Source organism: Miniopterus natalensis, chromosome 20, assembly GCF_054644295.1.
Source record: "Miniopterus natalensis isolate mMinNat1 chromosome 20, mMinNat1.hap1, whole genome shotgun sequence".
In the NCBI taxonomy this organism is placed as follows: domain Eukaryota; kingdom Metazoa; phylum Chordata; class Mammalia; order Chiroptera; family Miniopteridae; genus Miniopterus; species Miniopterus natalensis.
The window spans coordinates 16,700,394-16,722,819 of record NC_142100.1 but is presented as its reverse complement, the minus strand read 5'-3'; the positions used below and the strand labels follow the sequence as shown (position 1 = coordinate 16,722,819).

Genomic DNA, 22,426 nt, shown 5'->3' with positions numbered 1-22,426 from the left:
CCATTTTGTATGTGGAAGAAATAAAACAAAATTATGGTGTAACCTCATAAAGTATTTCTATGATCAGGTGGTTCTCTTGAGCAAGTTCAAAGTGTTAGGGTAACCAGAGCTAAACTGCTGCCATCATCAATTAAAATAGTATTTATTGTTGATCCACCCTATGCTGATTTATACCCTTTTCTTGTGTCTTCTTGCCAAGCGCTTGTAGGAAGCCTGTACTTGCTGTGGCATCTAGCACATGCTCACGGTGCCTGGCTTTCCTTCTCATACAGAGAGCTTTCTCAACGGTGGTTTCCCTCAGCCCTGGTTGGACAGTCCATTAGAGATGTGTTGTGGAAAAGGAGTACATCTGTTTGAGGATGTATGTTACCACCTAGTACTGCTGTTTTTGTTACTTTTAAATTGTGTTATACATAGAGCTGATTAGTAGGTAAAATCCCTAGTGAGCTTCAAGTTTCAGTCATCTGTTGTGTCAGGATATGCACGTACATTTTAGAATTTATTTTAAAAATCTTGATCAAACAATTCAACAAGGGGAAGACCCAGGCCTTAGTTACCTTTTCTTGTCCACTGTCTGGCTCCTGCTCAGCAAATGTTGATTTGAATGAAAACAGGAATCCACAAAAGAAAAATCTCCCGCCGTCCTCCTCTCTAACCCATTAACTTTTTAAATTCCTCATTTTCTTTCAGTTTTGACACATCTGCAAATAATATTTTAAAAATAGGTATTCTTTAAAAAAGGGCAGGGAGTATTGTTTCACACATAAACTTCAAACTTCATTGTGTGTGGTACTTTTTATACAGTGGTATGTTCATTATTATCTTCTTGTGACTATATATCCCATACGTTATGTACATTGATTTTTTTGCTTGATGGTGTAGCCTTTGGCATTTTTCTTTCTTTCTACATTTTCATGGTTTGGAGGAGGACTACTTAAGATTTCATCATATGAAGTTTCTTCTTTGTTTTAGATTACTTCTTCAGACTCTATTCTAAAAATGGAATTATGGGAAAAGAAGGACATAAGGATCTTGGGCTTTGTCGCATCTTGCCTGACCAGTTCCACCCAAATTGAGCCTATTTGCAGCCTGGCCAGGTGTGTTCATATGCATCTTTCCCTGCAGCCCTCCTCAGTGGGGTTTAGCAGTTGGGTTTACTTTGGTGATCTTGCCATGCATTAATCATCAACAAGGTTGATGGTTTGTCTGTTTTCTTACTGTAAACTATTTATATATATATTTCATTCCTTTTTGTTACTGATCATATGGAGAAATTTTAAAAACACCTTGTTGCCTGCCTGGGCATGGCTCAGCGGTTGAGCATCGACCTATGATCCAGGAGATCGCGGTCAGGGCACATGCCCTGGTTGGGGGCTCGATCCCCAGTGTGGGGCATGCTGGAGGCAGCTGATCAATGACTCTCTCATCATTGATGTTTCTATCTCTCTCTTCCTCTCCCTTCCTCTCTCTCTGAAATCAATAAAGATGTATTTTTTAAAGAAACAAAAAACACCTTGTTCTTTTTGTGCCCTTCGTTGCTGTCTAGCATGATAATTGACCTATAGGAATCGTCTTAACTCGTGTTGCCTCGTCATTTCTCAGAACAATTTATGGATGGCCAGACTGAACTTTTCTCTACATTGCTAACCACCTGTCTGAACAGAATTTATTAAATGAATCCTTTATATATCCATATGTTAGTCCTGGTTTGTGTCATGGTAAGACCTTACCACAATTGAAATGTATTTTTTGGAATTTCTCTTCTACTTGTTTCATTTTTCTAGTTTCAGGCCAGCACCATGTAGTTTTATTGACGTGTTGTCTTACGGTATTCTTTTTTAAATCCAGGAGAATGAAGATTCCACTTTTACCCTTTCCCCTCCAGCATATTTTTTCTTAATTTAATAACTATTTGGTGTGTGTAAGCACCTAGGCCTCACCCTTTAAAAACAAGATCGAGTGTCCTTTATTAAGTTGTCCTGCAATTTGTAGTGAAACTGTGTCAGTGAATTTCTACGCACAGATCAATACTTATCATCTGGTAGCCATATGAGTCACTTTAAGACTGGATTTAGAATCAGCTTTTGTTTAATGTTTTCAGATGCTTTTCTATAGTTTATTAGGTTCTCCCCCCACCCCCCAAAAAAATTAACTTAGGAAACATCTCCTAACCTATTTGAAATTAGACATGGAAGTTCTAAGTGGAGGTTCATCACGTCAGACATGAGATATACGCAGGGCCATATCTAAGTTCCCATATAATTATCTGTCAAAAATGAAGTTTCAGGGAATGGGAGATGGTCAAGTGAGAAGGTGGATTTGAAATACTTGCTGATATACCCAGGTGACAGGCAACTTCTTGGCTTTTCTTTTGATACAGAGGAACCAAATAGGATAGAAGCTGTTCTTGGTTTTTCTCTAAAAGGTGACACCCACTGTGGGAGAGTCCAGCTTAGTGTTCTGAAAACCAGAGCCCTCAGCAAAGAAATGCTGGTTTCATCCTCAGGCAATTCCCATTTGGATGTTCCCAGCAAAAAGCAGCAACCGCCAGCTCCTTTTCTGTGTCTGGGCAGTTTCCGCCCCATTGCTATGATGATGGGGAAAAACTATATTCAGGTACTTCTGGATTCTGGATCCAGAAAAACATTCAGGCTCTTTGTTCGAGAAGCAAAAGAGTTGTCTTTCTTTGCACATAGAAGAGGAAAAAAACTAATCCTTATGATTCAAGAGAAAAATGGGCGGAGCTATCCTTTTCCATTCCTCCACATAAATTACAAGTCTCGATCTAGCCACCACACCTTTTAAGATCTGGGACTGTTGTTTCATGTGAAACCCTGTACCACAGTGACACCCTACCCTGGCCGACAGCGGCAAAAGGACAAAAGGAAGGAAGTTTCCCTTTTAAATCCCCAGGAATTTTTTGATGAGATAATATTACAGAGTGAAATGTCTCTCCTCCTATTAGTTCTGTGCTTGGCTCCTTGTGTAACAGTAACCCACTTAGAAGCAGGCGGCCCTTTTGAAGTTATTTTAAACTTTCAGTGGAGTGTAGAGATATTGTAACCTTGGATAAGAGCACTACCAGCCCGGGTTTCAGTTTTGCCCTTTCAAACATGTGGAAAGTGCACCAGTATATCTCAAGGATTTTGTACTGAAAGCTTCTTAAAGAGCGGGTCTTGGTTTCAAAGCTTGGCTTGATGTCCTGTACTCAAGGGAACATAGTTCTGTTTCTTCAGATATTTAACCTTGTCTGACATAGTCCTTTGGCTTTGAAGTTCCCATAGATTTTTTTGTCCATTAAGAAAACAGTTGAAACCATGAGAGCCCACCTCTTTGGGCTCAGGGAAATTTGAAGACGGTTTACCTTCATATTTCAACATAAAACCAGATGTTGGATACCTGGCACTGATGATAGTCAGGTATATGCCTTGTTGTTAGCCACTTTGCCCAAGCAGCTCCCTATTTGGAAATGCAAGTAGGGTGTTCAGTGCCTCTTCTAGAGGTTATAGGACCTGTCTGTGTCTGGGAGAAAATTGGGGCATCTCAGAACAATCACCCTGGTTATTGTGTCTGTCATCTCTGGAACGCCCAAATCCACATCACACTCTGGTGCCACCTGAAAGTTATTTTTGGTTGTGGGGGTGGTGAAGGCTGCTGGTTCTTTCTTACAGCATGTCTCCCTGAGTCATCCCTGTGCTGTTCCTAGCCATCCCCAGCCCAGACCCTGGATGGCTCCCAGAGCAGCCATCCCAGACAGACTCCCTCCAAGTGTCCACTGTCCTATGCAGGGAGCCTGGGGCATCTCTTTTTGGCCTAACAGAATGCTTTCCTGCAGGCCCCATGGAATCTACTGGAACACCTGGAGGAAGGGACTTCTGTTCAGCAGTACATACAAAGTTTTTATTCAAAATAATACATGTATATATTTATAAAAAGGCAAAGAGTACGTCATGGCTTATAATTAAAAAGAGCATTCTTCTCTTCCACCCTTTGCCATTCCTGTCTGCTCTTCTCAGAGGCAACTATTTTCAATTATTTAGTAGTTTCTTCTGCTAGTCACCTCTGAATATTTCTAAATTTTTTGTGAGTGATTTCTAAATAACATGTTTATACCGCTGCTTCATATTTTTAGTCCATGAAAAATTTCTTTGGCTTTCTTCTGTGAAGGATGAAGATTTTATTCTCCTCTTGCTCCCCTTTCCTTCCCACCCTACTTCCCATCTCTACACTTTTGCATTATAGTTAAATCACAATTATTGCTTAGATCAGGGTTTACATTATTATGTTTGTCACTCTTCTCAACTGGGTCATGCAGGCCATACTTTGATTATGACTTATAATTCTGGTGTGACTTTCTGTATTTTTTTTCCTGGAGTTAATAATTGCACCCCCCCCCCCCCGTTACTTTAGTTTGCTATATAACTGTCACATTTCATGTTCTTGTTCAGAACTATAACATTCTTCTTGGAACTGTAAAACCCACTATGTAATGACTCAGGTTACTATTATTTGCTTGTTTGTTTATTTGTTTGTTTGTTTGTTTGTTTGTTTTGGCTCTGCTGCAGCCCTGAGCCTTGTGGCCCCAGTGGGACTGGTCACCGGGCAGGCTAGTTGCACGACAGTCACCCTGGGATTTCCCTCTATGTCTCTTCTTTGTTGGATTCCCTGTGTCCTGGGTCCCATGCCTGCCTCTTCCTTGGTTTATTTTTTTGTTTTTTGTTTGTTTTTTGGAACTTGATAGCAGCTTCCAAGATCGGACATGGGAGGGAAAATTTGAGGTTTTGCATTTTAGCAGGGGACATCCTCTATTCTTTTCTCCCCTCCACTGCCCTTACAAAGCACTGTCACGAGCCTGCTTGAGTAAAGGGCAGCTGTGTGGTGGTCTCTTCATGTAGAAAGTGCTAGCTGCCTCTGCATGCCCAGGTTCTATGGTTCGACAGCAGGACCAAGAAGGATCAGTCTTTGTTCCTGTGCCATTGCCAGGGAGTCTTTTTTGTCCCAGGAATGTCCTTGGTGACTTGGTCATCAGTGACTGTAAGAGCTGGGTCTTTTGAAGTTCATGCAGCAGTTTAATTAATCTTGACCTATTTACTGTGGTCCCTCATTTAGCTGAGCAGAGATCCAAGTGGCTTACTAAAAACAAAGCATGAGACAGGGCAGCAGGCCGAAGGCTGCTCACCCAGCAGTTATTTATTGAGCAGCTGTTGGGCACAAGGCTCTGGGTGGGGTATAAGGGGACCTCTTGGAAGCACTGTCCTTCTAGAAGCAGGTACCCATCTTAGAGGGGAGGCTGAAAGAATTGTGGTAAGCACCAAACAAAGCAATTGGTGTCATAGTGGTGGAAGCAACTAGCTATATTGGTGCATGGAAGGGGTGACATTTAAGCTGGTATCAAAGGACAGAGTATTCTAAGCAAAGCCATAAAGACAAGCAAACGTGACAAGTCTAGAGAAAGTGAAGGAGGAAAGGGCTTTCCCACTGATTGAGCTTCTACTCTGCTACTGTGATTATATATTTTTATCTTATTTAATCCTTGCAACAGCACCCTGTTGAGCCAAATACTGTTGTCCCTGTTTTATAGATGGGAAAGTCAAGGTTTATAGAAATTGAATCATCTGCCTAAGGAGATGTGCCTCATAAGAGGCAGGAGTTTTAAACACAGCTTATGTGATTCCAAATCTCTTATTCTTTTCATCCCCAAACACTCCTTGGAACAGAATCAGGAGGAAGAGAGCAGGAACCATAGCTTTATAATAGTGTCAAACTTCATGATAAAGAACCCACTGGGCATGTCCCTTCAACTGACAAGCAAGGATGTTGAGCATCTGAAGTTACTGTTTCATAGCATAAGGCCAAAGGTATAACACAGGACATATTTTCTGTTATATCCTTATACTTTAATTGTATCTTGTTAATTACTTATGTTGTTCTTCTGTGGGTCTGTCTCAAGATTTTGCTTGTCTTCTCATTTCAGGCCATCCTTCCCTTTCTTCGTGATCTCTGTCCAGTAGAGTCTTTCTCAAGATCCATTCTAGACTTTCAAGTTTATTTGATTTTTATCTTTATGTTTTTGTTAGTAATTCTTTCTGGCATCCCTGAGTTCTTATACACAGGTCAATCATTTTTAACCTTCTTAAAAATATTAAGACAAAAACTTCTTAAATTTCAAACATCTGATCAGGTAAACCCCATACAGTCAAACATTTTAAGAAAATAAACTAAGAAATACCTATAATTTTTAAATGCTTACATGCCACATTAAGTTCAAAGTTAACATGCTTGAACACCACTCATTGAAGAATCCTAAGATTCATTTTGAATGATCACATGTTCAAAAGTGCACACAAATCTTATATGTAGTCACTGCCTATGTGTCATCAGCTGATGTTAACGTGTATGAATTAACAAGCCGGTTTTTGTGTGACGACTGTTGCTAGTGATAGTGTGGAAGCAGTATCGAGCTGAATCTTCACTCCGGAGAGTCTATGCATTCCATATGTAGAAATTCCTCATTAAACTGAAAATGATAGTTTGTATTTTAATTTAACAAGTTAAATTATAATAGCAGCTTAGCACTGATTTCTGAGAATAAACAAAGAATGAATCCCATGTGGGTAGTGTTGGGATATTTTCAGCAAAGTTGTATGAGAGTATGGATGTGGCATCCTTCTTATGTTTGACTTCAGCTACAGAATCATCAAAAGTCATTTTTCCAAAAATATTAGAGGACTCTCACTTTTTCCAAAGTTCTGTTTTACTCCTTTGGTCATTCTCAATGGAAACTCCCGTGTGGATTTCTTCTTCTTTAATTCTTCATTAGACTGGTTGTCATTGGCTTTGAGTGGAATCCTGTCATTGACTGATATGATTTTTGTGGACTCCCATTGTATTCTGTATCAGTGGCTGATTTGCAGTTCTAGTTTGCAACTTATTTACTTGGTCTAGTCATTATACCATCTGATATCTTAACAATTTGCAAGAGGTCACTAAAAGGATAAAATAATAAAATAAAATAAAATAAAATAAAATAAAATAAAATAAAATAAAATAAAATAAAATATAAAATAAAATAAATAAAATATAAAATAAAATAAAATAAAATAAATAAAATAAATAAAATAAAATAAAAATAAAATAAAATAATAAAATAAAATAATAAAATAAAATAAAATAAAATATATAAACATAGTAGCATAGTAGATGCTCAATTAACGGGAAAGCCATCCCCTTCTTCACTTTCCCCAGACTTTGTGTATCCATTTGCACTTTATGCCTTTGCCTAGACTCTTCCATCCTTTGAGACAGGTCAGTTCACAAAGGAATATTTTCATGTTATGGCTACTTGTGCTTTCCTATAAAACATTATTATGAGCTTGTAACTTAGAGCCCTTGGGAAAAGAGAACCCTAGCGTGTAAATGGTTGGAGGCGTGGGGTGGTGGGCATTTCTAGAAGCTGATACTGCCACCAGGGTGAGCTGACAGAGATCTGAATCATACGATATTTGCGATATGGTTCAAAGAGGCCAGTTATACTTGAAACTTAGTTGAGATTAAATTAACAGGACTGGTAGTTTGGGCAGCTGGAGATGTAAACTTGGAGAAGGAACTCAAAAGTGGAGCTGGGAAGGTGGTGGAAATTGTGAGGTAGGTTTTCGATCCTCTGAAATGTGATTTTGGTGGCCTTTTTGCCCTCCATGGGAAAATAAACAACCCACGCCAATCAATCACACCCACTGGCGTTTTAGAAAAATTCCTTTTGGTTTTTAAGTCTTTGATCTCTGTTCAGAAGTCAAACCCTTGACAGGGCTGACATTTTGAGCTGCTAACATTCACCCCAGCGCCAGTGGATGGTTTGATAGGGGAGTCTTGGAGGAGAATGGAGGGCGCGACTGCTGAGGAGGTACAGAGGGCCTGCCATAGAGTGCAGCCAGGGCACCAGGCCTGCTAGACCCGAGGGGACCAGCAGGTGTGCTTGAGGCTTACATCGTTCAGATTCTATATACTCAGGGACATTCTTGAATGTGGCCATGAGTTTTGTTCTCCACAGTATAAGCCTCTGGTCTGATCAGACCCACTTCCTCCTCACAGTGGCTTGAAAGCGCCGGCTCTCAGCTTTGCCTTCTGCTTCTCCTGCTTTTGGTGTCTGTTCCTGATCCGCCTCCTTTCCCTCTGTCCACATACTCCTAGGCCTCCCCTTGCCTCCAGCTGCCCACGACTGTCCCTCCATGTCTTTCACCATAGCCTTTATTCTTTGCATCATGGGTGTTCAGCATTTGAGTAATATTTGTTCTAGGTTTACTCTGTCATGCGTGTATGCATTTCTCAAAGCCTGTGCCATGAAGCAGTGTGATCAAATTAAACACCCAATGGGTTGTAATCAAAGGGTAGGAAATGCTGGTTTTAATAAAGGTTAAAAACCTTTGGTTTTGTTAAACCTTAGGCCTCTGCATACCTTTAATTTATAAATGTAAATCCTGAATCCCTATGAAGTGTTTCTCAAAGTATTTACTTGTATAGGAACCTGTTTTTCATCTTACAGGGCTAGTATTCTGCAGGATACCATTTGCAGAAGGGCTGTGGTAATTGGCTTAGATTCTGGAAGGGTGGAAACCACATTGCCCTCCACTGTGGATTTCCCTGTTATAAGCTGAGGGCTGTCATCTCTGAGAAAACTCTTGGGACACTTTCTAAAAACTTTTTTATTATGGTAAAATTGATCTAAAATTCACCATTTCAACCACTTTAAAGTATACAGTTCAGAGGCATTGAGTACATTTACAGTGCTCTGCAACTATCACCATCATGTGATTTTATCACCCCAAAGCAGTCACTCCCCATTTCCCCTCCTCCCTGGCCTCAGCAAACACTAATCTGCTGGATTTGTCTATTCTGAATATTTCGTATCAGTGAAATCATATAAAACATGGCCTTTTGTATCTGGCTTCTTCGATAGAAGTATAAGGTCATAGACTGTGTAATACCTCTGCTCCCCCAACACATCTCTTTATTATTAGCCAGACTCCATAGAACTGAGTAAAAAAGCAATTCTGCCTCTGGAAACCTCCAAGTCATGTGGCTAGGCTTAAAATATCGTGGAATGCTGTAGAAAGGGTCAATAGTGTGGATGGTTGCCATTGACATGACTTGACCTGGGGTTTCAGGAAGTTGACTTGAGCCTGGCTGGGAGCCCTTTCCTGAAGGTCAGAGGTGACTGAGCTGTTGGTATGATTGGCTTACCACCCTCACCCCATCCTCTCTCCAGTGTGAGGTCTACATTTCAAGCTTCTCGTCATTTAATAACCATTGAGCATTCTAGAGTGGGCTGGTTCTTCAGGGGCAGCTGGCAGGCAGGTTGTGCCATCCACTGCATTGCAGAACCTGCCTTTGGGCACACCCTTCAAGCCTGAGGGCTCATGCAGAAATTGGAGGTCCCAGGGCTCTCTGTCTCAAGTGTTGGAATTCCCAGGGGCTGGTTATCCCTCATCTACTATAAAGACAGCTGTTGGCCTCCCCTTGTAGCATCCTGTGCTCATCTGCCTTACAAGCTTGTGCAATCTCCTGGTTCCATCGAATTGCCCAGGATCTCTCTTCTCTGAGCTGCACCCTTCAGTCTTCCATTCATTGATGCCTCGAGTCCAGGCACAGTACTACCAGGTGTGTCACCCATCTGCCTAAAATACACTGTTTTCAATGTGCCATTCTTTTACTGAAGAGTCTGTACTATTGTCTTGGTGTCTAAATTCCTATTTAGTTTTCTAGTCCATCTCTTTCCTTTTTGGTGTAGACTACCTCCCTTCATACTGATCAGGTTGGTCTCATTCCTCTTCTCTCTCAAGCCCTTAGCTTCTCCTCCCTGGGCTTGGAATGACTGCCTGGTGTCTCTCATTTCTTCCCTGACCAGTGTAACCTAGCTCAGTTCAAGGTTCAGCAGTTGCACAAAGCTTCCCAAACATTCTAGCAACCCTTGCTTCTGATACTAAACTCGTGTTGCACTCTAACACCATAGGATTTAGAGCTGGTGGGCAACTTTTTTTTTATATACTTAATCTTTTCTTCCCAATTAGATGACCTGCTCTCGGAGGAAGGGACAATAAAGTTAAGCAGATAAAGTGGGAAGGCATTGGACTGTGAATTCAAGATCCAGGTCACCTCTGGGTGCAGCTTCTTGCTGTGTGTTACCTTGGCAAAACTACTTATCCTGAACTTTCATTCTCATCTTTAAAATGAATGGGGGTTAAGGAGGGTGTATTAGATTCCTGTTTGCTGCTATAATAAGTTACTACAACTTAGTGGCTTAAAGCAACACAAATTTATTTTCTTACTGTTCTGGAGGTCAGAAGTCAAAAATAATTTGGCAGGGCAACATGCCTTCTGGAGGCTCTAGGGAGAATCCATTCCCTGTCTTTTTCAGCTTCTGGAGGCCCACTGCCTGCATTCTTGGCTCATGGTTCCCTCCTTCATCTTCAAAGCTCATTGCTTCATCTCCTCCCTGTGTCCATGATTCCCTTTTTTCTTTATAATGACGCTTGTGACTACATCGGACCCACCCAGTTAATCCAGGATAATCTCCCCTCCTCAAATTTAATCACATCTCTAATGTCTCTTGTGCCCTGTAAGGTAACACATTCACAGATTCTGAGGATTAGGATGTGATTTGGACATAGGGCCATTATTCTGTCTACCACAATGGGTTTTTAGGCCTCTTGTATCTCTGCCATGCCATGAATCTAAAGACAGATTTCTCCTAGTTATTTAAGGAGCTTTAGCATTATACTAGGCTGATTAATTATGTTTTTCCATGAGAATTTTGTCTTCTCGGATTGTTACTAGGGATTCTAGGGCCTGATACAACTCAGTAATAGAACTGAGTGCAAACCTCAGGATTGTTCTGTTCTTAGGTTTCCATGGACTGTACTTTTATTAGCAAAAATTTGATGATGCTCCTCTACCTATCTTTGATGTTTGTGCTTTGTAAGTTCTGAAAAAGCCTCAAAGAATGTAATCTGTTTCCCAGTAACCTGGGATAGTCTTTAAACAGCTTAGTAATTCTACTGGTGATTCTGCTATTTCTATTGGTCTCTCTGTAAATGCCTGAATGTGTTTGCAGGTCCTCTTGCATAAGTTGAAGCCGATCCATTGTTAAGGTCTAGAAGCCAAATAGTCTTGGATACTAACCTAACTAGTTTCATTTGTAACTTCTACTTAATGTTATAGTGTTACATAGCAAATTAGATTGGCATTCGCATGGGTGCTATGCTATTTTTCCTGACATCCCATGGGGTGATGTCCACGTTGGCTGACCACTGTTTACAAAGCAGTGAGAAAGCGTTCATAAAACATATTTATAGTGACTCTGTTGTTTTCTCCCCAGTGCTCAGCTCATTGTGCCGAGATAGAATTCCCCATTGGTTGAAAGATGCACCCCCCCCCCACCATATAATTTTAAGTTGAGGTTATTTTTGACCACTGAGTCTGAAAAATACACAGTGTGAGTCAATCAAACTGCAGCCTGTGTATTGAAGTTTTCTTTCCCTTTTGTTTCCTAGATGCACCCACTGGGCCTGTGTAATAACAATGATGAAGAGGACTTGTATGAATATGGCTGGGTAGGAGTGGTGAAGCTGGAACAGCCAGAATTGGACCCGAAACCATGCCTCACTGTCCTGGGCAAGGTAAGTACCAGGCCCTCTGAATCACTCCAGTTCTGATTGGTGTTCTCCACTCTCCCATCTCCTCAATTCCTCAGATAGTTGGTTACAGAGAAAATCCCGGCACAGTGCTCCTTTCTAGATGACGTTGAGTGGGTTGAGCACTAAGACGTCTTGTAGCAGCCCACCATGGTATTACAAGCTTGGACTCTGATGGAGACTGCCAGCCTCAGTCATCTCCGCCTTTGTCCACTTTGTGGCCTTAGGCAAGTTACTTCTCCTCAAGGACTCTCAGTTTCTTATCTGTGAAATGGGTTGATAATAGAGATTCACAAATACCTTAACTTATACCCTTGGGGCCAGATGTTTCAGAATTCTGAGACTTTGAGGGTTTAGAAAGGTATTAAGGTGTCAAACACATATTTGTGGGACAAACTTTATGGATATTCACATTAGTGGGCTAACTGAAATCTAAATAGCCTCATGTTAGTTCAGAGCAGCTTTGCCTCCAAAATGAGTTCAGGTCCATTAAGTTTTGCTGCCAAGTAAGCTATGGAAAAACTTTTGGGTCTTAGAGCTTTTTTGGTTTTGGAATGGCAGACAGCAATTATGCTCCTGTATTAGAACTTACCTCATAGGATGGTTAGGAGGGGACACGGGAGCAAGCGTCTAGCACAGAGTACCCTCCCAAAACATGTTTGCTACCAGCGGCCGCTGTTATCCCATTTAGAAGTACTAAAAAAGACTTTTTTTTTTTAGCCAAGAGTATCAGCATTACCTCTGACTGCAGTGTAAGATAGAAATAAATTTATTTTGTAAAACCATTCATCAGTGATCTTAAAATATGTCAGGTAACAACCTGTTTTAAACTGGATCATTTTGTGAAAGGGAAAGGTTTGGAGGAAGTTATTAGAATTTTGATTGGAGGAAAGGTGGTATCTCCTAAGGGTAGTGTTATTGCCTGGATATTTTTTATGTTCTCAGAAGCTGCTGTTCTAGGTACCGTGGGGAGACAGCTGCGGGGAAAAACTGTACTAGTCCCTGGGCTCTTGAGGATTTTTTTGGCGATCCAGGCAAGAAAAGAGGTGGTTTTGATGCAGGGTACTTGAGAGGGAGCCTTTTCTAGCCTTGAAGATGTCCCAACCAATGACTCCTGAAAGACTTTTGGCCCAGGAGACCCTCATGCGTCTAATCTGTGATTTTTTGCTTCCCACCTGTCTTCTGGTAGCTTCCCAGCACCTGTCAAGTTCTTTTGCCCCTTTATAGGAAAAAACAAACAAACAAACACAGAAGTTATTACCTGTTTGGTTTACAGTTCACAAAGTCAAATGAAGGTGTTTTAGGTGGCCCAGGCCCTGATGCTTCGTCGTTTAAATAGTTGGCCAGAACTGCTTAATGATGCTAGGAGAGCAGTGGCCCCCTTGAGAATATTTTAGTGTTTTCCTAGGAGAAATGCCAGCTATATCCAAAGGCTGTAGGAACAGTGCTTTCCTTGTAGGTTTTACCCTCCTAATAGAATATTTTCTCCTTTACTTAAGCTGCTGCTATGCAGGGCTCAGCAGCTTGTCCTAATTTGCTTTGCCCCAGTTCAGTGGGACTCTACCTTTGTGTTTGTTGTGTCTGTAAGGTGGGAACAGAGCTCCCAGGACACCGTCATGTTGTTGTCGCCCCCGCCCCCATCTTCTTGTCCCATTGTTTCTTCCTCTACCTAAAACAGCCCTGTAGTGAGTGGTCTTACTTGGAGAGTTTTATGTGGTTTGGCCTGCTGGCCTGTGAACCCAGGGGGAATAAAAACCCAGATATATATCGAATCATTAAGTACTTCTTGGGTTTATTCATTCACCAAATATTTATTGCATGCAGGGGCCCAAAATCTAAGCGTGTGGTTCTACCTGCTTACAAGCAATACCCCCCCCCCCCATGTTTCTGTTTAGAAAGGTGGTGTGGTGGCCAGGCGGTATTTACATGTGGTTAGTTTCTGAAATTTGGCTTAACACCTGAGTAAAATCATTAGCAAAAATGCTTGGGCAAGACAATTTTGCATTTGTTTAAGAATGAGTTGTGCAGGAGGTGCGAAAAGTCAGGCATCTCTCTCTGCCTTCCTTTCTTTTTCTCCCTCCCTCTCTCTTTTTCTGTTTCATCTTCTTGAAGTATAGTTGTTCTCAGCTTCGATTTTATTAACTTTGCTAACTGTGATTTTTCCCCGATCCCCCAAGGGCAGTGCTGAGAGACTAGGGTAAAGAAAAGCAAAGTGGTCCTCATGGACAGCCTGATCTCCTGCAGATAGCATGACCTTCCCATCATTTCTTTGCTCTCAGTGGCTATGGCTAGGAGGTGGGCAGTGGAGAGAGGTGCAAAAGGAGAAACAGCCAAGTCAGTGTGGGGGTGGGGGGAGGGACTTCTCTGCATGGATGTTGAGACTTGTTAGAAACCATAGAAGAGAAGACTCTGTCTTCCAGGCTTTCGGAAAAGCCTGTGGGAGAGTAGGGGAGGGCCAGACACAAACCCCTCTCCCTCCCCCATAACCCACCCTCATTACCCACCCGCCCACATAAAATGCCATGGGGCGAAAAGTTGGACTAAGAGAGGAATGTTCTAAATTAAAAAAACGTAAATGCCTCTCCAGGAGTTCAAATAAAGTTTCATTTTAAAAGCAAAAGACATAAACTCATCACCTTCGTTTATTACTGAGTGCTTTTGAACTCCTCAAAAAGGAACACTGTAAACTCAGGAGAGAAAAGTGATTTATGATCCCCTCCTCATAACCTTTTTGATTCTTTAGGAGTGGGACAGACAGTAGGATCAGCTAGGGAGGCAGAAGTAGGATGAGGGTGAGCCCCCCAGGCTCGGAGCAAATCTTAGCTTTTTGGAGCCTTTTTCACTGAATGTGAAGAGGCTTTCCTGGGTTCCTTGCTCTTTTAATGTTTTGAGCTGCTGTATCATATGTAAAACCGTCCCTTGCTATTCTAGTTTGGGGAGAGTGGAATTGCAGCATTGAAAGACAGACTTTGTTTCCTGTGACAATTTAAGTTCTAGGGAATTAAAATAGAATAAAATTGACATTTCTGAGCAGGTCACTATTGAAAGTAAGGCTCTTAAACCATCCCCAAAGTGCAGGAGCCTATTTCTATGATCTGTCAGCCTCCTGGAGAGTCATGGCAGGGAGCACACAGGATGTGCTGGAGTTTCTAACAAAGCCCACCTGGCCCAGTTGAGGAAGATGACAAAGTTCTGGAGATGAATGGTGGTGATGATTACACAACAGTGTGAAACTTTGATCCCATTAAACACTGACTCCCCCCGCCCTGCATTTTGTTCCTATAAAGTAAGCATTTTGTCAGTGGAAATGATGGAGTATAGTCCCATCGTGAATAATGACTGCTTCTGCCGAGTCCTGGTGGGAAGAAAAGCCTTTGTCCCAGAAGACATGTTACAGGAGCAGCTCGGACAGACACCACAGCCTCCTTTGCACCTTAGCTGCCATTAGGAAAATGTCTTTCTCACCTTTCAAAGAACAGCTGCCATAATAGAGAATTTGAGTGAAGGAAAACCAGAATTTTATTTGTATCCTCTTTTCATGACAGAATGGAAAACAGGAAAACGACACTAATTGCAATCCAAAGATGTTTGCACTTCACCAAATACTAACTAGAACCTGAGATGAAGTACAGTGATAGATGATAGTGAGTGCTTAAAGGAAGAAAAAGGCTTGGGAATAATCCATAATGATGGGTAAAATCATGGTGTAAGTGTTAATGTAGCACAGTGGTTCCCAAAGTGTGGTTGGGGGACCCTTAGGGAGCCTCAAGATCTTTCCCAGGGGGACCCACCAGATCAGAGCTATTTTCGTAACACTAAAATGTCACTTGCTTTTCTCTCATTCTCTCTCAAGTGTATGGTGGCATCATTTTGTATGGTGACTTCATTTCCCTGACAGCTAATGGAAGTGTGCTTATATATTCTGTTTTAAAGATTTCTAACTTTTAAACCCTAATATGGAAAATATCAATAGATATAACTCACAGAAACAGAAGTGCTTTGGGGTTCTTAAATTTTGAGAATGTGAAAGTTGACCAGAGATTTGAGTGCACCAAACTAGCACTGTGTTCCCACTATTCTTATTTCACAGAGCTTGGGAGAGAGAGAAATCCTGTTATAAAGTTAGTGGAAATGAGCAGGGAACAATACAGGACATAAAGGTGAATGTGTTGTCATGAAATTACTGTGTTTGGCAGTATTGAAGCCAAAAGATTGTTGGTTCTGAAGTGTTAGTAATCTGAATAAAGCCAATAGGTTGCTGTTTTCCACATTTAGTAACAAATAACCAAGTGATGAATTTGAAAAACTTAAGTGAAAAGGATCTTAGTATCTTTGAGGCTTGCATTGGGATTTAACCTTCAGCCTTGACCTTCTTGACCAGGGCTGATCTGGATGGGAGGACTTGAGGCAGGAACTCTGGGAACCTGGGTAAAGCTGCTGAGTTATTTAGGAGCCACGTGGGTGTGGAGGGGGAAGGGAGCTTATCTTTTATTATGCTGTTCTGATTTGGGTTTTTGGTCACAGATGTTCGTTTCCTGTGATACCTGAGTGTCCTGGTCCTTATGCTGAGCCCAGCTTAGCACTCCTGAGTATGAGATTCCCGTCTCAAGTGGGGTGGTAGAATTGAATCCTGGATTCTGACTTGCTGTGGGAAAGGGGTCTCAGAGGCAGCTGCTCCACATCACGGGCATTGTCCTCCTTCAGTCAGTGAAGTGAGTGTGATATTTGCCACATACCTGAGCACAGGGCACTGTGACACTGCTATGGTATTCCTGGGAGCACCCCGTGCTTGGGACACTTAGCTGTGTCAAACCTTCCCAGGGCATGTGATCTGAGTCCTCTAATTGCAGTGGTTCTCAACTGGGGGTGTTTTGTTTCTCATCTCCTGCCCTCCCCAGGCCCTGGGGACATTTGGCAGTGTCTGGAGAGAGACATTTTTGTTTTGGTCTTTAGACAAAAATATCCAGGAGGCCATGGTGTGAGGGTGCTACTGGCATCTAGTGAGTAGAGGCGAGAGATGCTGCTCAACACAGGAGAACCCCTCACAGCAAAGAATTTTGTGGCCCCAGCCCGGCCAGGTGTGGCTCAGCGGTTGAGCATCGACCTAGGATCCAGGTGATCAGAGTTCGATTCCTGGTCAGGGAACATGCCCGGGTTTCGGGCTCGATCCCCAGCAGGGGGTGTGCAGGAGGCAGCTGATCAATGACTCTCATCATTGGTGTTTCTCTCTCTCTCTCTCCCTCTCCTTTCCTCTCTCTGAAATCAATAAAAGATACATTTTTTTTAAAAAAAAAGAAAGAATTATCTGGCCCCAAGTGTCAGTAGTGTCTCAGTAGAGAAACCCTGTCTTACCATGACTTACAAGTTTTATCCCCCAAGAAGACCTTAAATTCCACTTCTTTCCTCCTCCATTCCTTTCTCTGCCCCACTGCCCTTCAGTATAATGACAGGTTCGTGGCAGCCTTTGTGGTATGTTCTGTTGAAGTGCATGATCAGTGCTAGAGCACGTTCGTGTTTCCACGTGAGGAGTATAAAGAGCTCAGATCTCGGAATCTGTGGCCTAGATGCAAATGGTAGTTCTACTTTGGTATTAGCTGGGTAACTTTGGGCCAATTAGCCTCTCTTTGCTTCCATTTCTCTCCACCCCCTCTGTAAAGATAGTCGTGATGATTAAAATATAATGTACGTTAAGTTCTTGGAATGTGTGATTACCCAGCTTAGCAAATTCCTCCCCTCTGTAAGCATACTTCTACTAAACAGATAGAATCCCTTTTCTAAGGTGAGCTGAGGTGGTTTTCTTGTTGCAGAGGAAGTTTGGAACGCTCTTCAGATTTATTTTAAGGAGCACTTGGGTAAATACTTCCCATATTTGGTTAAAAAGGAAACCAAGAAAGGAACTTAGGAGAAATCGGATCAGGAGGAAAAGATTGACATGATATAAATGGAAAAGGGAAAAACTTAGGGAACGCCACTTTTCTTCTAAGGTCATGTGTCTGATTTGAAAGTCACAATCTTTTAATTTGATGCCTTTCTTCTACACCTAAATCTTCTAGGAACCTCTTGGTTAAAAGGCCATATTAAGCACAATATTTTTTTTTTTCTAGATTTGAGACATTTTCAGCTATAAAAGGCTAACCAAAACCATTATTTGAAGTCCACTGAGAGGCTTAAGGGAGTTTTTAAGATAGAGTGAGTGAGTGGAACAAATAATGTCTGCCAACCCAAGGAGCACCTCCTGGCCACCTCCTGGGCCTGGGGGAAGCCTGGCTCGTAACATTCCTCCTGGCCATTGTCCTTGCCAACTGAACCAGGCTCTCAATAGAGCAAGGCCACAAATGAGGCTGTCCTAGGAAACTAGGAATGGTGTGACAGGCTAGCAGGAAAGCCCATCAAAAGTAGTTAATGACCTTGTCTACCTTTGAGAGACCGTTTAAAAAAAATTTTTTTTTAAAAAATATATCTTTATTGATTTCAGAGAGAGGAAGGGAGAGGGAGAAGGAAAGAAAGAGTTAAAACGTCAATGATGAGAGAGTCATTGATCAGCCACTTCCTGCACACCCCCGACTGGGGATCGACTGGGGATCGAGCCTGCAACCTGGGCATGTGCCGTGACAGGGAATTGAACTGCTATCTCCTGGATCCTGGGTCAATGCTCAACTGCTGAGCCACACCTGGCCAGGCTTGAGAGACCATTTTAAAGTATGAAAGAAGTTAGAACCTAACATATAAAGTCATTGTAATATGTATAGTATCAGTACTGAGTCAGGTGAACTGAATCTCATACCTGGGTACAAGGACCAAAGTCCCATCTTCTCTCTGTTTCAGATAGAGGGGTCTTGCACACGCCTGACCATCAGCGTGAATTAATCCAAATGAGCAACAGTGGGCTATCACGTCCATGGGCATTTCAGATTTGGGGGGCTGTCTTAACAGTGACTCTGTGTAACTAATTGGTTCACTATCTGCCAAGTTCCCGGAAATCCTACACACCAGGTTTTTTTAAAGCACCTGTTAAAGGACTTGAGTTGCACTTGTGTATGAGAGTGGCACACCCCAGCCTGGGCAGAGATTCCCACTGGGTGCAGAAGTAGGAGGAATGGGTACATTGGCAAGATTCTGTCTGCTATCCTTGGTCATAGGACTCTCAGACTGCAGACAAATGCAATTTTTTTTCCTTGTTCTGTCTTTTATGTTTGTTTCCGTTTGGAAAAGTCCCTACCTTTTATTTGATAAAAGGTACCCGTCTGCTTTGGTGATCTTGTTTTCCAATCAAACATTCAGTTACGTGTTCTGACTAATGCTTTTTGTGCTCTGTTTTAAGTTTGAGGCAGTCTAAACAATTCCTTTGGGATACTGAAATACTTTAAATTCTGCATCATTTTTGCTAGTTATAAAAATAATAAAAGCAATTCATTGAATTCCAGTTGTTCTAAGCACTGCCGGATAAAATAAAGCTCTGGTCAGTCTTAAGAGTGTGGGCTATTTTTTGGAACGTGCAAAGGCACTTGGCCTTCAGTATTACACATTAACCTGTTGCTGGTAGATTTTCACAAATGTATCAACTCTTAAATGAACCTCAGAGAAAAGAATGTGGAATATGCAAGGAACTTTTGTTACCTTGGCTTGACTTTTAGAAATAGAATTTTTGAAGTGTTTAGCTTCAAAAGCTTTCTTTTTCATTTGTAAACAGTAGATTGGTGTTTGTTTTTTTAATGGGTTATTTTCTTTTTTTAAAGTTTCAACTGATAGAATCTTAACATTTTTTATAACCCTAATTTTTAAAGGTATACCCAATTTTTAAAAGTGTGTGAGCAATATAATAGTCTTTACCACATTCTTACGTTCCTAGTACCAGGAACAGTGCCTAACACGTATAGCAGGCACTCAGTACATATTTATTGCATGAAACAATTAATTATGGAGAATTTGAAAATAGAAGGAGAAAACGACCTTTAATCTATACCCTTAACCCAAGTACTGCTAGCTTGATTTACTCCCTTCCAGGCTTCCCTGGACCATGTTTCCAATGTAATTATCATGATGGTGGATCACTAGACATGCCAGTGGTCATAACTCCTCAGTTCTAGCTTAGTAGCTAAATAACTGGGTTAAAAATATAGAAAAATGGCAGAGCTACTGCCCATCTCCCTCCTCTTTTTTTTCCTAATGATGATTCTGGAAGAACTTTCTAGAATCTCAGCAAGAGCCCATGAATTGTGGATGCTCTTGTTGCCAGCCTTAGGAACCCAATTTCTGATGGGCTTATGGTTGTATTCTGTCAGGTCTAGGCAGGGAAGACAAGATAGTCTATCAAAATACAGTCACGAGAGGTGCCATTTTTGAAATGCTACAGAAAGGATATAGGTGAGTGACAGCTGTCAGTAAGGCTTCTACCCTTGCAGTGCTTTTGGTGCCTTTGAAAAGATAACTCAAAGATTCCATTTTAGTATATTCAAGACCTGGAAAATGTTTCCAAAATACTTTTTAAAATTTTATTTTTATTAACACTATTACAGATGATCTCACCCCCCCCCCCCGCCCACCTCTACCCAGCCCCCACCCCCTTTCCTTCTGGCCATCACCACACTGTTGTCCATGTCTGTAGATTATGCATATATATTCTTTGGCTAATCTCTTCACTTTCTTTTATCCAGTCCCCCCTCCCCCTCCCTCTGTCAACTGTCAGTCTGTTGCATGTATCCATGCCTCTGTTTTATTCGTCAGTTTATGTTGTTCATTAGATGCCACATATATAAGTGAGATCATGTGGTATTTGTCTTTCTCTGACTGGCTTATTTTACTTAGCATAATAGTCTCCAGGTCCATCCATGCTGTCACAAAAGATAAGAGTTCCTTCTTTTTTATAGTCACGTAGTATTCCATTGTATAAATGTACCACAGCTTTTTTATCCACTCATCTACTAATGGTCACTTGGGCAGGGAACCCACTGTATGGGAGAACATATTTGCTAATGACACATCCAATAAGGGGTTAATTTCCAAAATATATAACGAACTTATAACCAAAGACTCTATTTTGTGGTTTAAGGAGAATAAAATTGACTACGTTTAAAAAAACAGAACTTATACAACTTAACACCAGGAAGACAAACAATTCAATTAAAAAATGGGCAAAGGCGATCAGTGACTCTCTCTCATCATTGATGTTTCTCTCTCCCTCTCCCTTCCTCTCTCTGAAATCAATAAAAACATATTTTTAAAAAATGGGCAAAGGACCTGAATAGACATTTCTCCAAAGAGGACATACAGAAGGCTAAGAGACATATGAAAAAAATGCTCAACATCACTAATCATCAGAGAGATGCAGATTAAAACCACAATGAGATATCATCTCACACCTGCCGGAATGACTACCATCAACAAATCAACAAACAACAAGTGCTGGTGAGGATGTGGAGGAAAAGAGAACCCTAGTGCACTGTTGGTGGGGATGCAGACTGGTGTAGCTGCTGTAGAAAACACTATGGAGTTTCCTCAAAAAATTTAAAATGGAACTTTCTTTTGATCCAGTGATCCCACTTCTGGGAGTATATCCTAAGAATCCCAAAATACCAATCAGAAAGAATATATGCACCCCTATGTTCATAGCATTATTTACATACAGCCAAGATCTGAAAACAGCCAAAATATCTTTCTTTCAAAGGTTTGCTGATGAGCACCCAACTGAAAATTATTCCCTTAACTGATGGCCAAACCCTTGTTCTCAGAAAGTGGAGGTCTATGTCACTCTTGGGGTGAGGGTCATTGACGAGGATGCTGTGCTCCGAAGAACAGCACCAACAGGCAGTGCAGGGACCATTCGTTGAGTTCTACCCACAAACCACAGCCTGTCTGGAAGGTCTGGCTTTGGACCACTCAGCCTTGGCAAGTGTGTGCTTCAGAAAGCTCCTCGCAGAAACAGGCTGATAGGAGCACGTGGCAAGGGGAAATGGTTGAACAGTGGCTTCACACTTATTAGACCTGAGACTGTCTTCCCAAGTTCTTTTTCATTATGCCAGAAGCACTGGGAAAGGGAAAAAAAAAATTGCAGTTGTTTCTGGTCATTTATATCATCTGAAATTTACCTAAAACCCTGCAAATACTGTTTCTTGTTTAAGTACCCCAGTTTTCCTATTATATATTCTTTACTCTGTCTGCTGATATTATAGTGCATTGGCTTTTATATCATGGTTGTGTTAAAATAAGTACATAAATGAAGTTGACTGTCACACGGAATTTTTACTTGGCATGGAAATGGGCTCTTCCCTAAAGGTCAAGATAGAATCAGTTTGTTTTGCAAAAGGATTACCTGTAGAATTGCTTTCAACTGTCCACACTGCCCTGCAACCCCACCCCACACCCCCCCAAAAGAGACAAATGCAGTATACACTCATCTCTTAAGAAGTGATTGTATTATATAAGCCTGCATCTCTTACCAAGCCCCCACCCTCTTTATCCCTCTGTGCTATTGTCATCTTTGCTTAGGTTGGGCTCTCTTCTATGAATACAAGAAAATAAGAAAATTGCCTGTTTTAGGCAATGCAGGTGTGTTTCAGAGATTTAGAGTTAAGAAGTCAAGTAAATATTTTGGCAGCCCAACAAAGGTAAGAAAGGGAGAACGCACCTAATGGGCTTCTCGAATTACAGGCCTGTCCAAACACTGCCTTCTTTAAGAGACGCTGGTCAAGGTCGAAGCCTGCTCCACAGTGGCAGCAAGGCCTGGCTGAGAAGTGGGCTCT

General features: G+C 41.5%; 1 protein-coding gene across 2 annotated transcripts in view; it reads left to right on the top strand.

The window, feature by feature from the left end:
• ZNRF3 (zinc and ring finger 3) overlaps positions 1-22,426 on the top strand; it is a 134,274-nt gene that overhangs the window by 68,388 nt on the left and 43,460 nt on the right. For both annotated transcript variants that reach the window (XM_087828633.1, XM_087828634.1), the window contains one exon: positions 11,547-11,672. In XM_087828633.1, coding sequence (XP_087684759.1) covers positions 11,547-11,672 — 126 coding nt within the window. The remainder of the gene's footprint in view (positions 1-11,546; positions 11,673-22,426) is intronic.